This window comes from Euphorbia lathyris, chromosome 8, assembly GCF_963576675.1.
Source record: "Euphorbia lathyris chromosome 8, ddEupLath1.1, whole genome shotgun sequence".
NCBI lineage: Eukaryota > Viridiplantae > Streptophyta > Magnoliopsida > Malpighiales > Euphorbiaceae > Euphorbia > Euphorbia lathyris.
In genome coordinates, this window is record NC_088917.1 from 20,359,325 (window position 1) to 20,374,462 (window position 15,138).

A 15,138-nucleotide genomic window follows, 5' to 3' on the forward strand; every position below is an offset into this window, starting at 1 on the left:
CAATATTATAGCCCGGTCCTCACAATTTATCGGTCTTTGGCGAAATACGAAATAAGAATCTATAAAAAAAATTGTACGTAAAAATTTAAAATATATGCTATAAATTAATAAGCTGCGGAGCTCTGGGGCATTCTCTCTGGGATCCAGCTGGCGATTAGGCTGGGTGTTAAGAGGCTTTCTGTGGAATCAGATAACTTGAAGGCCATCAATATGATTTTGGGTAGTCATGCCATGGGTCTTCATAGCCGCAACCTTATTAAAGCTATTAAGAGGCTTAGGCCCTCATTTGATATCCTTGAATTCAGCCACATTTTCCGGGAGCAGAACCGTGTTGCAGATCACTTGGCGGCGGCAGGCCATGATGGGGTGTTAGGTGTTTCTACCCTTACCGTTCCCCCTTTCGCTCTTTCTCCTCTTCTTTTAGAGGATAGGATTGAGGTTAGTTTTCCTAGACTAATCCCGGTGTAGTTGCTTGTTTTGCTTTGCTTTCCTTTCCTTTTCTACCAAAAAAAAAAAAAAAAAAAATGTGTACGGTACGTATTATTACGTTCGCCAAAATATACTTTTATTTATCCAAAATCACAAATATGTTTCATAATGTTTTTAAATTAACTCTTAACCTATATTCATTGAAGTGGGATAATATACATATACACACACATACATATACATATACATATATATATATATATACTAGCAAGAGACCCGTGCTTTGCACGGTGATTTTTTTTTCATAATTGATCAAATATTACATATTTTTTATATAAAAATTGAAATGTATGTCCATACTATTTGCAAATTATATTAAAAAAAAAATTAAGTTAATTAGTACTTATTGTTTAAAATGATTTACAAACAATTACAGATAAAATTTTCAATGATTTACATGCTTTAAATATTATTTGGATGTCTTTAAAAAAAATATTATTTGGATGAAAATAAATAAACTAAAATAATAATACAACAAATATAAAACACATAATAATGATTTTTTTACACACACATACATGTAAATTAATTGAATTTTTGTTGAATATAATTGAAATCTTTCAAAAGAATCCATCATACATTTAGATACATTTAGTTACAGACTCTCATTAAAGTTTGCATCTTTTTTATGCAACCCCTATTTTTTAATTAATCATACATGCACTAACATGAATTACATCAAAAATCAAAATATTAAATTAAATAGTAGTCTGTTACAAAGAGTTTATATCTGTGGCAAAAAAAAAAATGTCTTGCTAGCATCCATCTCCAAAAAGCTTTCCCCAATTTTTCTCTCTAGTCTTCTTCGCTTTGTACAAATTGAACACTTTCTATTGATTTTTATGAATTCTGGAAATTGGCACTTCTCATATTTCCCAATCTCTCTCTACATTCCTTAGAGTACCCCTCTTTGTAAAAATTAAGACATCTTCTATTTTTTTAATAGAAATTAGAAAACAACATATGGATGTAAAAATGAAACCAATATACCAGTTTGCCAAAGATTTCATAGATTAGAGCATATTAACCTTAAATTGGAAGTTCACGATTATAGAAGGGCCATTAGAGTGCTGACGCAAGCCAATCCATACAGATGCCTGCAAGAACAGACAAACTACATAATAATAAATAATAAAAAAAACTGGTTAATGCAGAAAAAAAAAACTTTCTTAGGAATTAAGATTTTGATCGTCTAGCACGAACTTAATGACTAAAAAACCAAAAAGATGACAGGGTCATGATTCTTTCTTTTTGTCCTTTTTTAATACATACACAACACAACATATTTAATAATACATATAGCAGTATGATAATAATACAGAATGCAGAATTTGTTCCCTTATTCATGAACTATACTATATACTTGTTCTTCAGCATCCTAAATTATTTCACCCTTTCCCTTTCATTTCATTTATTCTCTCTTTATTTTTGCATTTAAAGCTATCAACTTGTCTGTCTGATCATAATATAGCAATATAAGATCGATGTTGTTTAAAAAGAAATTATAGTTTTGTTTGTGTGATTTTTTTGGTATGGGGAAGATTAGAGGAACTAACTGGTTAGCTGCCAGTTAAAAGGGCTTTAGGTCTCCCAAAAAAGAATAATGCCAAGAGAAAAAATCAAGAGCTTAGAGGAAGAAGAAAAGTTGAAATTTTTTTTACAATTTTTTCCCCTGTATATTTGGTGTGTCACTGAATCAGTTTGTTGAATTTGACTGTTATGGGTATAATGAGAAGAGAGGTAAAAGCAGATGGATATTGAAGAAGGGTCAAAGTAGTCAAGAAACAGTAATACATGATAAAAGCACAAGAGATGCAAAAGAAAGACATGCCTCTCTCTTGATTAATAATTCATAATTTGACAAACTGACACATCATCAATTTGTTTACAGTGTAATAGAAGGTATGTAAATCCATCTTCCTTAAAAGTTATTCAAAAAGGAACAAATTACTGATAGGTTTCAGAAATTGGAAGGTAGATAAGCCTATAATTTTTTTCCTGGTTCCTATCAACAAACTTAGCCTTTTGTAAACAAATTAAACTATTAACACTTGGCATTGCAAAATGTAAAACTCAGGTTGGAACAAAGAAAGTTACCCGAATTGCATTTGGACAGAGCTTAGAAGAATTGGGAGAGTTCCCCAATATGTGCATCTCCTTACACCTTTAAATTTTCATGTGTGTAAAGGATGACCAATTTTAATAAACAAAAGCAAAATGTAAAACTAAACACTCTCCTAAACTCAAATGACCAATTTACATGCTTCTTCCATTTACTGTTGAAGCCACAAAATTCATAATAACCATCAATAGAACCACTGGCAACTCCAGGAATAGACTGCTTGACTTGTAATACATAATAACCATCAATACAATAAACATCTACTAGGAACATGAGAAAGTAACCATCCACACAATAAGAAAAATAATATTGAAAGAATTTGAACCTGTTGACACTTCTTCCGAATGGAATTAAAAAAATTGAGCATTTGTCAGCCAAATATCAGAACAACACCCATTTGAAGAAAAATTCTGAAAGTATTAAGGACATGTGGTTTGCGAATAGGAGGATCGCAGAATTGCATGTAGAGACTTTTGAGATTTGAAACTAATTTAGATAGAGGTAATTGCATTTGAAATGAAATATTCGAAAATACATCTTTGTTGAAGGCTGGATCAATTTCTAGTTTCTAGTGAATAATCAAACAGAGAGAGATTTTGTAGGCTAAGCCTGCAAAAATAGAAAACCCCACTTATGAAAACTATAACTGAAATTGAATAAATAACTAAATTAACAGAAAGAGAGAGATATTGGAACATCAAGTGCGTTGTTTATATACATAGGATCCAGAATGCATGAGAATTTCAGAGGAAAATACAAAGGAGAAAGGAAGAGGCGGACGGGGATTTGGGGAACTGGATTTGGGAAACGAAGAGATTCAGTCCTTTCATAAATGTTAACCTGTTAAGAAGAACCCATATGTCTTCTTAAGAACTCCATAATCGAAGCCACCAATCAAAGGAAGGAAGATGAAGTAGGACATATGGGTAGAGATTTACCCCAAGTTAGCAGAGGCATCCGTTTCCTTCAGGATTATCAGATACTGTTGAAGCCACAAAATTCATTGCTGAAATCAATAAAATCGATCAAAATGATTAGGGTTTAGAAAGAATTCCCCTAAGAAACTGTAGCAGAAAGAATTCCCCTAAGAAACTTAAGTAAACCTTAAGTTGTTGCAGTTATAATTAGAAAGAATTCCCCTAAGAAACTGTAGCAGAATTAGAATTATCATCATACTGATCTAACCTTTACAAAAATACGGAAATCGCAACTCCATAAACAGATTTGGATATCATTGAGAAATTCACTTACCAACCGTAACTCTTACAAATTGCTTACAAATCAGGATGAACACAACGAACTGAAAGTGAATGGAGATAGAGATGATAAAGTAGAACATGTTACCTGATAGAAACTGCTAAGCATATCGTGGGAAGAAGAAACCGTACGGGAAGGAGAAACTGTAATTGTGAGAAGAAGAAGTCTACGGGAAAGTGAAATTTGAAACGATAATCCACAAAATAAAAGGAAATAAGCAAGAACTAATATAAAGACACATCAGCTTTAATACTCTAAAAAAGCGACACGTCATCCATTTATATATATATATATATAATTGATAAGTTAACTGCGGTTTTTAAAATACAAAAACCGTAATCGTAACCATTAACCACTATTTTTAAAATTAAAAACCGTACACTGATCCATTGGTTTCGGTTAACCTTATTTTCAGTTCGGTTTTAGTTTGGTTTTTCGGTTTTTCGATTTTTCGGATTTTTGTATGCACCTAAGAGTAAAATTGAATTTGGTTGGAAATATAAGAAGATAAAATTTTAGTGTTTCATACATTAGGGTAAATCTACACTTGTTTGACAACAATAGGGGCAAAATTGAAACTTATCCAACTATAAGATGTTTATAAGATCTTACCTAACCTAATATTATTTCACACCGCATTTGGTTTCCACCACCCTCAAAAGTCCCAAATCCGAAACACCGATCGGTGGAGTCTGATTGCTCATCTCTCTGACCCTCAATCGGCGACGGGCTTTCCAGTACTCCGTTAAGGGTTCAGCAACGATACACTATGTCAGTCCCTTGTGCATAGTCGGTTTCATCAGATAAGGTAGGTAAAACCCTAACCCCAACCCTAATTCTAGTTTCATTTTCTCAAAGCTTTGATCTAAATCACTCACTCCGTCACTCGAGCTATCAACTTGTTTCATGAATCCATCTTATATTCTGGTCTTTTCCTTTCATTTTTGGGAAATATGGAAATACATGAGTGATAACTTATAAGTGTAGCTCTTCCATTTTGGAGGAATTATTTGTAATTTTTTTCTTAATTAAATCTGTAAATCTTGATAAACGATGGCTGTTTGTGTAAGTTAATTATGATTGAAGTTAGAGCAATAGACCTGTAATCGAATTGAATTTGAACGCTGTAAATGGAATTGAAATATGGAACTTTGTAATAAAAGATCAATTGGCATTCATAAACTTGTAGAAAAATGAAAATTACAGAGAGAAAGAAAATAGAATAGATTAGTTAATTGTCCTGGGGCAAGGGAAACGCTTCAGCCCTGATGGCATGGGTAGTCATCGTCATGAGTTGATCCGGTGGTAACTAAATGAACAGATCCAGTCTATTTCGAAGAGTAGAGGAACTATCAGTTGCAATCTATGTTGCACACGGACACTTCTAGTTAGTAGCAATTCTGCATATGGTGTCCATTTTCGTTTGTAGGCTGTTATATGAGGGTTATGTTTTAAAAATAACGTTTCCCGTGTCCATGTTAGTTTCCGTGTCCGTGGAACATAGGTTGCAATTTATTTCTCATAAGGATCAAGATACAAGAGGGCGAGCCTTGGCGCAACGGTAAAACGTTGTTGTCGTGTGACCAGAGGTCACGGGTTCGAGTCTTAGGGGCAGCCTCTTGTCAATTAAATTGGCAAGGGAAGGCTTGCCCCCAATACACCCTTGTGGTGGGACCCCTCCCCGGACCCTCGCTCAGCGGGGACGCGTAATGCGACCGGGCCGCCCTTTTTTTTTTAATGATTAAGATACAGTTTAGAAGTTTATATAGTCTAATCTTTTGTAATAAGCTAGGATTAGTTACAATCTGTTTGAAGTTTCCCCCCATCTGGATTGCCTTCTCTTCTATTCTGTTATTCAATTGCACCATCTGGACTTACTTCATTCCTTTTAATAGACATTTAATTGAATTTTGGAACTTCGTAACAAAAGATCAATTGACATATTTCGTACTTTATGCCTCTGTTCCTCTTTGAATTTCATTCCTCCATTTTGATTGCTTTGTTAACTGGTTATTTCAAGTTGTGTGCTTTTCAACTGGGAAGAAGTAATTTAGCCCATTTCTCTTTGGCTTCAGGCCATTATCTTAAATAATATTTTATGGATTTCATTACTTACCATATGTTCTGTGACTAATGGCATTTAAGTGCATGTTTTATTCTCTTTTTTCCTGCTAACACTGGTGGGGGAATTTTCTTTTGCAGAAATTATGGATATAGACTTGCCGGTACCTAAAAATCAGTGGTGTTTTGAATGTGTTGATAGGATCAACATGTTCCCTAATGAAATTCTCGGTAAAATACTTTCCTATCTCCTAACAAAAGAAGTTGTGTCCACCAGTATTTTGTCCAAAAGATGGGAACATCTTTGGACATTAACCTGAGATCTTGATCTGATAAATGGCTAGATGATTCAAAAAATGAAATCGAAAATGATCGCATGATTAAGTGGATGTCCTTCCAAAAATACGTGGATAGGGTCATCATGGTGGATCGAATATATGACACTGCTCTATGCTTTTTCACACCAAATATGCTGCCTCTAATGTCTACGCGGGATTTGTGTTGTGATAATTTGCAACGTCCAAGAATTATATCTTAACTGCTATAGACATATGTTTGTTTTCCATGCCTTAAAATCCTTAAGCTTTAGGATTCTATATTCTTGGATGATGCTTCCAGGAAAAACCATGTCCCACGTTTCTTCCAAGTCCCACTGGCATCATTCCAGTTCTTACTAATTCTTGTATGAGCAATCAGAGTCTTCGTTTCATCAACCAAATCCGTGAAAAAGACATTTTCTTAGTGCTAAAGTTTTAAACTAGTATAGGTAAGGAGTGAAGAAGAAGGATTACAGGGCTTGTATCATCCGGCACAGTGGAGCTGAAATTGAAACTCAATTATTCGACTCCCAAATCAAATATGTGATTTGGTAGTCGAGTAATTGAGTTTCAATTACAACTCCATTGTGCCGGATGATACAAGCTCTGTAATCCTTCCTCTTCGCTCCTTACCTACACTTGTTTGAAACTTTAGCACCAAGAAAATGTCTTTCCCCCGGATTTGGCTGATGAAATGAAGCTCATATAAGAATTAGTAAGGATGGAATGATGCACTGGGACTTGGAAGAATCGTGGGACATGGTTTTTTTTGAAATTGCTTGAGGAACTTACTTCAAAGAGATTTCAACTACTTCAATTGGCAACAACCAGAATCTTTGAGTTTGAGCATGCATCTTATGACAGTTGAAAATTTTGAATTTGTGGGTTTGCCGGAGGAGCGACATGTTGTGGAGTATTGGAGAAAATGATAATTCATAGATTTGTTCTTAGTGAAATGTCTGAACTATTAAGCTTCAGAATTAGTAGCCATAGTGAAGTTATGAGCTTTAAAAGAAGTTGTAGCACTTGTGAAGTTATTTTTACATATTGATTGAAGTTGTGTGCAAAGATTTACATATTTTGGCAAAGCTGGTACCTTATGAAGAAGTGATGTGGGATGTTTAGCATGTCTAATTTTGTATCAGAAATTGAGATCAATTTTCAATTTTGCTAAGAGTGATTTGCATATACTAAGCTGCTTGTAAATGATGCATTACTGATTACTCTTTTATTCATTGAAATCTAATTAATGTTCAGATGTAGATCATAGATGAATCTTTCTTTCTAGTTCAATCTGTGTTTTTGAGGGATAAATGTGTCCAACTGCAAGGTTAGTGGCTCAATCCATAAAAATCCAAATGCTCATGACCCTAAAAATGCCTTTCCCCTAAAATTAGTGGGTACTAGTACAAGAGCTTTGAAGATGTCTTATTGGTTTTCAGAACTTATTTAAATTATTTATTTGCTCTCTAAATGATTAACTGGTTCAAATTTGTTTAAAATGAGTTATAGCAATGCAAACTTTAAATTTTTAAAATTGTATCTTATTGTTAACCATATCACTTTAAGTAATTTTAAATCTAATAAGATATTTGTTTGTTTTAAAAGAATTGAGTTTGTGCCTTGAGATAAATTTTAGACTTAATTTATTTTATATGTGGGCTTTGAGCGGCTCTGAATTTGGAGCGAGCAAAATGTGAAGTACAGATATCCAAGTCCAATCCACGACTTTGAACTCATGAGCGTATAGCCCTTAAATTTGGTCTAAAAAATGGATTGATCTATAAATTTATACATGTTTATTTAAAGTGACATATTGGGCATCCAAACTAAAAGTTTGGATTCAGGGAGTTGTATTTTGAAAAGGGTTGTATTTTATTTATAATGAAGAATTATTTTTTTTAAGATATTTACAAATTTTTAAACCATAAGCATTTATTTATAAATTCGACAAACTACAAACATCATTTTTGTACTTTTACTATTTATATTGATATATTAATATCGTATATAACTTTTAAATGTAATTGGTATGTCAGTCAAATAGATTTAACCGATGAAAAAACATTTTTTTTTATAAATCGATGAAAAATCTTAAACTTGATGGTTACCAACTTTATTTTCTTTTCATATATTATTGTGATATTAAATCCGAATTAACAAAAATTCTTAATAAAAAATTTGACAAGATAATAACCTAAACAAGTTAAAGACTTTAAAAAAAAATCTATTTTATTATCATCATTTCATTGATTTTTTTTTATACGATTTTTAATAACCAATTAAACATAAATCTAAAACTAAAGAGTAAAAGAAATACCAAAGCAGTGTACAAATAAAATGAGAATTTCTACTATAATTATGGAATAATACATCCGACCAATTAAGAGAGGAACACATATTACTTTATGGAAAATGATTGATTTTAAAGAATAAATGTTTATAAATAATGAATTAATTGGTTCAATATATTGCTCCGGGTATATTGGAATTTCTCCGAAAAATAACATACACTAACCAAAAGTATGTATAGAATTGGAGCTATGAAACAATATGTTTTTGATTGTTTTGAGTGGGTTTGTCTTGGAAGAGCAGTCCAATATCTTCCAAGGACTTACCTTTAGTTTCAGGTAAAAATACATAAATGAAAACAGTAGCAGCTACCATAATTCCTGATAGTACAAAAAACATTCCTCCAAATGATATAACTTCAGAAATGCTCAGAAATGTCATTGCCACAATCCCACTCACCAGCCTGTTAACTGAAACTGCTAAGCTTGAACCTTGTGCTCTTAGTCTGTTCGGAAATATCTCCGATGAATAAACCCATGTAATCGGCCCTAACCCCACCGAAAAGAACGACACATCAGCACATACTGCCACTACACATAATGCTATTGCCCAAACAGGTTTACTATCTGACAGCTCTAGAAATTTTGAGCCAAGGCCTAAGGCAGCCAGTGATACTGCCATCCCGGTTGAACCTAACAGCAAGAGCGGTCGCCTCCCGAAATGGTCCAGGAAAAGAGCTGACACTAGAGCGACCAATGTTTTGGCTATCCCCATAATGATAGTGACTCCAACAAGGATTTGCCTGCTCTCTATTCCGGCCTGGCGGAATACTTGAGGACTGTAGTACACAACAGCATCATTGCCTGATGCCTGCATGAAGAAGTTTATTCCGATTGCAGCGATTAGAATGCGGCGAATGGGGGGAGACGGGCTACAGAATAGCTCCTTCCAAGCTCCCTGCCCTTGCCAATTGCTTGAACCTGCCCCGTTGCCCATCTCCTTGGCGGCATTTATCATTTCGGAGAGTCTCAGTTCTGCTTCCTCTGCAGATTCTGATGTTTTGATCAATACCTGCTTTGCATCACCGAACCGGCCTTTCATTACGAGCCAACAAGGAGATTCAGGCATTACTATAACACCCAGAGCAACAAATATAGCTGGAAAAGCTGCAAGTCCTAGCATTATTCTCCAATTAATGTTTTCAGGAAGTCCTGATAGAGCATAGTTGAAGATATAACCAAGTAAAATTCCAACATTGATGAAAACTTCAGGGAGAGATGACAGGAATCCCCGAGTCATGGCAGGGGAGAGCTCTGCCGCGTAAACTGGAGCAATCATTAGGGAATAGCCAACACCGATACCAGCTACTACCCGTCCAGCCATTAGAGTTATGAAGGATGGTGCCAATCCCATTAGGATTGCACCAATTAGGAAAGTGGCTGCAGCGAGCACAATCGTATAACGTCTGCCAATATAATCAGACGTTCTACCTGCAGCAAGAGACCCAATCAACGAGCATACATTAAGGCATCCTACCAAGATTTCGACTTGTGTTGACGTGATCTTGAGGTCGTCCTGGATGTAAAGCACAGCGCCACTCATCACCCCAATATCTGCACATCACAAAAACGTTTTTTCTTTTTCTTTTTCTCCGTTGGTTCTACATCTTTAAGTGTTTATTTTCTGCGGATTATAAAATGACCATACCAAGACTCACCATAGCCTAATAGAATAGAGTTTGTGGAGGCAAGAACTGCACCAGCAAACGCATACTTGTTGATATGAGACTTTCTGCGAGATGAAGTGCCTTCCAATTCATCGTCATGCAATACTTTGTTGCTTCTTTCATTTCTCGGACCGGTCCCCGGATCAGGGATTGGATGGTAGTAGACATGTTCATCTGACTCAAGAGTAGAACTGAATTGCATAGCTGCAGAATGAATTGCATCAACTGCGTTCATCAAATTATATAAACCACTTTGACTTTATAGAAAAAACAAGGCTATCTAGTGGAATAAGATAAAAACATAAAAGCACATTCCTTCTTCCCTTTTTTAAGGCACTTTCTCATAAGAACACATGCCAGGCACGCTTCTCACAAGCTAATAAAAAAAGAAAAAGAGAGGTGAAATCTCCCTTTCTGTAATTACTTCTACAAATTAATCAACAATCTTACAAAGTACATAATTGACTGGATGACAATGCCTAATCATGATTTTGTATTAGAATATGAGGTTTGACCATGTGGAGTAATGCTAATCAAGATTTGTGGCAACTATTTTATTTTAAGAAATAGTTTCCAATTTTTAAAATTTACAGAAATGTAATTCGAAACGTTTCTACAACTTTCTGAGAGTTTCGATTTCATTAACGTTTCCGACACATGAAAATGTTTCATCATCAAAGTTTTTGTGCATGATATACTAGAACTATATGCCATTCTTATACAGATCAAAAGACATCATGGTAATAACATGATTCTTAGGGGGAAATTTACAAAACTAGGCCTTTGGGAGCCGCATTTACATTTTTAGACCTATTTCAACATATGCTATCAAACCAGATACTTTCGACCCATATACCTAAAATACCCATAGACTCTTCAACTTCCTATCTCCCCAACTTCCCAAATTGTTGAATTCTACAAGAATTTTCCCAACTTTAAACCCTTATACCCACATGTTAAGCTAATTCTCGGTGGGCGGTAAGTTGCAGAACTTCGACTTTAGCCGTCTATAATTCACATAATGGATTTGAGGTAGAGAAAGTAAAGATTTTTTTATTGTTCGCAAATTATCATTTTGGTTAGCATTTGATGAAATGAGAACCCATAAAATGCGAACCAAAATCATAAAATGAGAAACCAATATGGGTTCTCATTTCATAAAATGCTAACCAAAATGATAATTTGTGAACCATTAAATTTACATTTAACATTCAAAATTAAGTAGAAGATGAGGTTGAAGAAATTTACTCTAAACATTCAAAATTTACTTCTTACTTGTTTTTTTTGTTGTGCTTAGTTTCTGTTTATGTTTTCTTCATTGTTTTTAGATTGCAACATGGTCCTTTAAGAGTGTTGTTTGCTTTTCTTCAATTTAAAATGTTTACTAGTTGGAAAAGATGAGTTGAAGAAGATGAGAGGTTTGTAAGGGTATAAAAAAAAGGGCGGCCCGGTCGCACTACGCGTCCCCGCTGAACGAGGGTCCGAGGAGGGGTCCCACCACAAGGGTGTACTGGGGGCAAGCCTTCCCCTGCCAATTTATTTGGCAAGAGGCTGCTCCTAATACTCGAACCCGTGACCTCTTGGTCACACGACAACAACGTTTACCGTTGCGCCAAGGCTCGCCCTCAGAGGTTTGTAAGGGTATATTTGGAAAAATATATTGAAAGAGTCCAGTTTGACAGCATATGTCTAAATGAGTCTAAAAATGTAAATAGACCTCTCATTGGGCCAATTTTGTAAATTACCCTTCTTAGGGTCCAGCCAACACAAAAAAAAAAAAAAAAAAAAAAATTATGGGACACCATGGCTAATATTAAAATAAAGAATAACAATAATTGTCCAGATGATTTCAATACTCTTTCCTAATATTATTTTATACATGACTTGAATTAGTTAATCAACAAGCAAAATTCACATGGCCACCAACTACAACCCTTCCAAGCAACTGCAACCTTTGACTTTGAATGCTTTCTATAATCTGTACAACTAGGTTATAATACAGATAATGCTTCTAATTACAGTTTCTAGGTGTCCATGACAAAATATATAAATAAAAACTGATTAAACAAATACAGCATATTGTATTCTTGTTATACTGACTAATCTCTTCCCAGAAATGAGGCTCCACAGCTAGTAATCCACTATTATAATACAAAATAGTTTTTTCTAATACAAAATTTAGGTTTATTTTAATGGCTGTGTGTTTGATATGGACTTTACACAGGCAAAAGATAAGCCACAAGTTTCTCCAGAATACATGGCAACCTTATCCCTGCCCTTCCCACCTAAAGCACGTTTTCTTCACTACATGAAGGCTGTCCCACAATGCAGAAACGTTCACTTAAATAGTTCCCTAACGCATCTTGAGGCCCTTAAATTTTCGCTTATTTATGCATAAACCCCTGATCAATTATTATATTATGTTTCTGATCATTAATTTTCGATTGTGTTCCACATTCCATCAAAAGTAATACAAGCCACCAGCTCAAAATGTCATTCAAGCGCCTTTGTTAGTGAGGGAACAGTATAAGTTTCAGGGGATTTCAAGTGCATTTTGCTTATAAAAGTTGAATAATTTTGTTTTATTATAAATTTAATCTTCATTTATGGTTTTGGACCATTATCATTGATGAATTTTCTTATACCGAGTTCTAAAAATGTGCCAGGCGACAAGTATTTCCAGCCACTTCAACCTTCCCAATATGTAATTTTTTAATTTGAGAAATCTGGCATATTCCCTAAGACTGCAATCATTGCATATTTTTAATAGTAGAAAAGTCATTGATAACAAATTTGAAAACCAGGTCAATATTTCCCACTCCCTTTTGTTTATTTGTTGATTTATTTGGGCTAAACCAGCAACCTTCTCTACTGTCAATTACTTACAGGACAACACGAATTATACAAAAATAAATCCGTTTGAGACGACCAGTTTGACATGATTACCCATTTTGACACCCTAGCCCGATTTCTCCTAGATTTGTGTATTCAAAGCATAACCAGAGATCAAGGAGAACACTCAACAAACAGCAAAATGGAAACGATAAAACATATAATTAAGAGAATATAGAGTAATGAAGAAAAGAAACAAAGATTCAAGACAAGATCTCAGATTAAGAATAAGGCTACGAAAGCAATTCGAAGCATTCAATCATTGGGGGGAAAAATTCAAAATACCTGATAATGTTCCTTGACTGAATCAGAATTCAGGACAAAGCAGAATCCAGCTCTTGCATCCTTGATATTTGAATCAATCCTTTATCACGCTTTTAAATGCTTACTTTCCCTTGAGGACCCAAATCCCACAAATCCAAAAATGGAAACCAAAATCGTTGACGAACCCTAATTGGCAAGTATCCAGTCACTTATCCAGCACAGCTGAAATCTACTCGGATTTGTTACCTAATAAAACCTGTAACGGCATCCAAAATTAATGCAAAGAAACAGAAAACCATAAAAAGTACAGAATTCTTGTGACTACTCAATTTGGCCTGTGATGAAATTAAACAGAGACACCTATGAAGAAGAAGAAGAAAGGAAGAGGACTATATTTATGGGCGTTCAGCAAGTTAAAAGGAAATAAACCATGAGTTACACGATATAAACAAACATGGCCTACATTCAATAATTAAATTAATTTTGCTTTGAAACGAAAATGGATGTAAAACTTACCCTTTCGGTGTACGGGTTAGCCATTTTATTAGAAGGAGCTTATGAACACAAAACAGTAAATCATTTGAAAAACTTCCCAAATATGTGAAATTCTTTCATAAAACCAGCTATGATATTGAACGCCGATAAATTTCAATCATATATTCATAACTGATAAAACTCATCACAGATATATGCATCGGTAACTGAAGCAAAATCGAAGAAACCAGAATCTAAGAAACAAAAAAACTCACCGAATATCAGAAATAGAGAAGAAGATGAAATAATGCATCAAAATCCAGCAAGAAATTGTCGATTTCTCTGTTGTTCGTTGATGAACTCTCCATTTCTTAAAATAGCAAAGAAAATAATACGAATACCGGAGGTGTTTCTGGATTTTTGGCGCGCTGGCGGCACCTGATGTCGTTATCTTAGCAATACGACGTCGGTTTTCGGCGATTTGAGAGCGCAATCAACATCGAGGAAAAGGTTACTTTCAGATACAACAGTAAGTTCGGTGAACTTGGGTTTTGTGTTTATCGCAGAATTGATGAATTCCTAATTAGTTTCTCTCTGAATGTTCAGATGGAAACTCGATTAACAAGATGTATTTAACACGATTGTTATTCTTGACGATAAATGTGTAACAGTGAGGAGCTTAATACATGTATTGATGTGGTATCGAGATAATCCACATGAATGTCGCCAAACTCCTTGCCAGTATCCGCGCGGAGGAATGAGAGCCGTTGGATCGTGAGAAACTGTTACAAAAAGAACATTAGGTATGTAACAGAGCGTGCAGTCTGACAAGGGTTTAGGCTTAATGAAACAATGATCTAGCGGTGCATCATCCGATCTCATTACAGTATGGATATTGCAAAACTAGCCAAACACCGATACGTGTCTAATGAGTAATTAGAGCATGTTTAATGGAAGGTGTCATATGGAATAATTTACAATAAAATGTTATAATCTATTAGAAAGCATCTGTTACTTTAGAATTTTACTGAATAAGAAAAAAATATTAATTAATAACAAACTACTCATACAACATTTTTTTACTAAAAGTTAAAACCTTTCCAAAATCTATATTTTATACCAGGAAGTCCAAATTTTTAGTTATAAATTGGTTGTTAATGGTTACAAATCAAAATTATTAACATGTTTTCTATAGATTGTTTACAACTTATTCGTGAAAAATAACAAATAAACAATTCTCATTA

The 15,138-nt window shown here is 34.4% G+C and overlaps 1 protein-coding gene and 2 long non-coding RNA genes across 9 annotated transcripts; 1 reads left to right on the top strand and 2 right to left on the bottom strand.

Annotated features, from left to right (window-relative positions):
• Positions 1 to 485: 485 nt before the first annotated feature.
• On the bottom strand, positions 486 to 4,069 carry LOC136202187 (uncharacterized). Of its 5 annotated transcripts, XR_010674347.1 has the most exons (4): positions 3,956 to 4,068; positions 2,937 to 3,617; positions 2,587 to 2,653; positions 1,019 to 1,586 (listed from the first exon to the last, which is right to left on the bottom strand). It is a non-coding gene; the product is annotated as an uncharacterized lncRNA (long non-coding RNA). The 5 variants fall into 5 exon arrangements; XR_010674344.1 differs by adding an exon at positions 486 to 500 and having other exon boundaries at positions 1,518 to 3,617; positions 3,956 to 4,069; XR_010674345.1 differs by having other exon boundaries at positions 2,587 to 3,617.
• Positions 4,070 to 4,184: 115 nt separating this feature from the next.
• Positions 4,185 to 7,508, top strand: LOC136202188 (uncharacterized). The gene is made up of 2 exons (XR_010674349.1): positions 4,185 to 4,676; positions 6,071 to 7,508. It is a non-coding gene; the product is annotated as an uncharacterized lncRNA (long non-coding RNA).
• A 1,157-nt stretch (positions 7,509 to 8,665) lies between these two features.
• Positions 8,666 to 14,547, bottom strand: LOC136202694 (polyol transporter 5-like). 3 transcript variants are annotated; one of them, XM_065993470.1, is made up of 4 exons: positions 14,170 to 14,547; positions 13,442 to 13,676; positions 10,256 to 10,489; positions 8,666 to 10,151 (listed from the first exon to the last, which is right to left on the bottom strand). In XM_065993470.1, the coding sequence occupies exons 3-4, from the start codon at positions 10,464 to 10,466 to the stop codon at positions 8,788 to 8,790; spliced, it is 1,575 nt and encodes a 524-aa protein (XP_065849542.1). In that variant the 5' UTR covers positions 10,467 to 10,489; positions 13,442 to 13,676; positions 14,170 to 14,547; the 3' UTR covers positions 8,666 to 8,787. The 3 variants fall into 3 exon arrangements, with proteins under 3 accessions (XP_065849542.1, XP_065849540.1, XP_065849541.1); XM_065993468.1 differs by having other exon boundaries at positions 10,256 to 10,468; positions 14,170 to 14,545; XM_065993469.1 differs by lacking the exon at positions 14,170 to 14,547 and having other exon boundaries at positions 10,256 to 10,468; positions 13,442 to 13,793.
• Positions 14,548 to 15,138: the final 591 nt, after the last annotated feature.

Bases quoted from the DNA above. Each gene is read 5' to 3' on its own strand.
- LOC136202694 (XM_065993470.1), bottom strand. From the start codon at position 10,466: ATGCAATTCAGTTCTACTCTTGAGTCAGATGAACATGTCTACTACCAT. The intron at 10,152-10,255 runs GTGAGTCTTGGT...TGTGATGTGCAG, and splicing joins CTCTATTCTATTAGGCTATG to ATATTGGGGTGATGAGTGGC.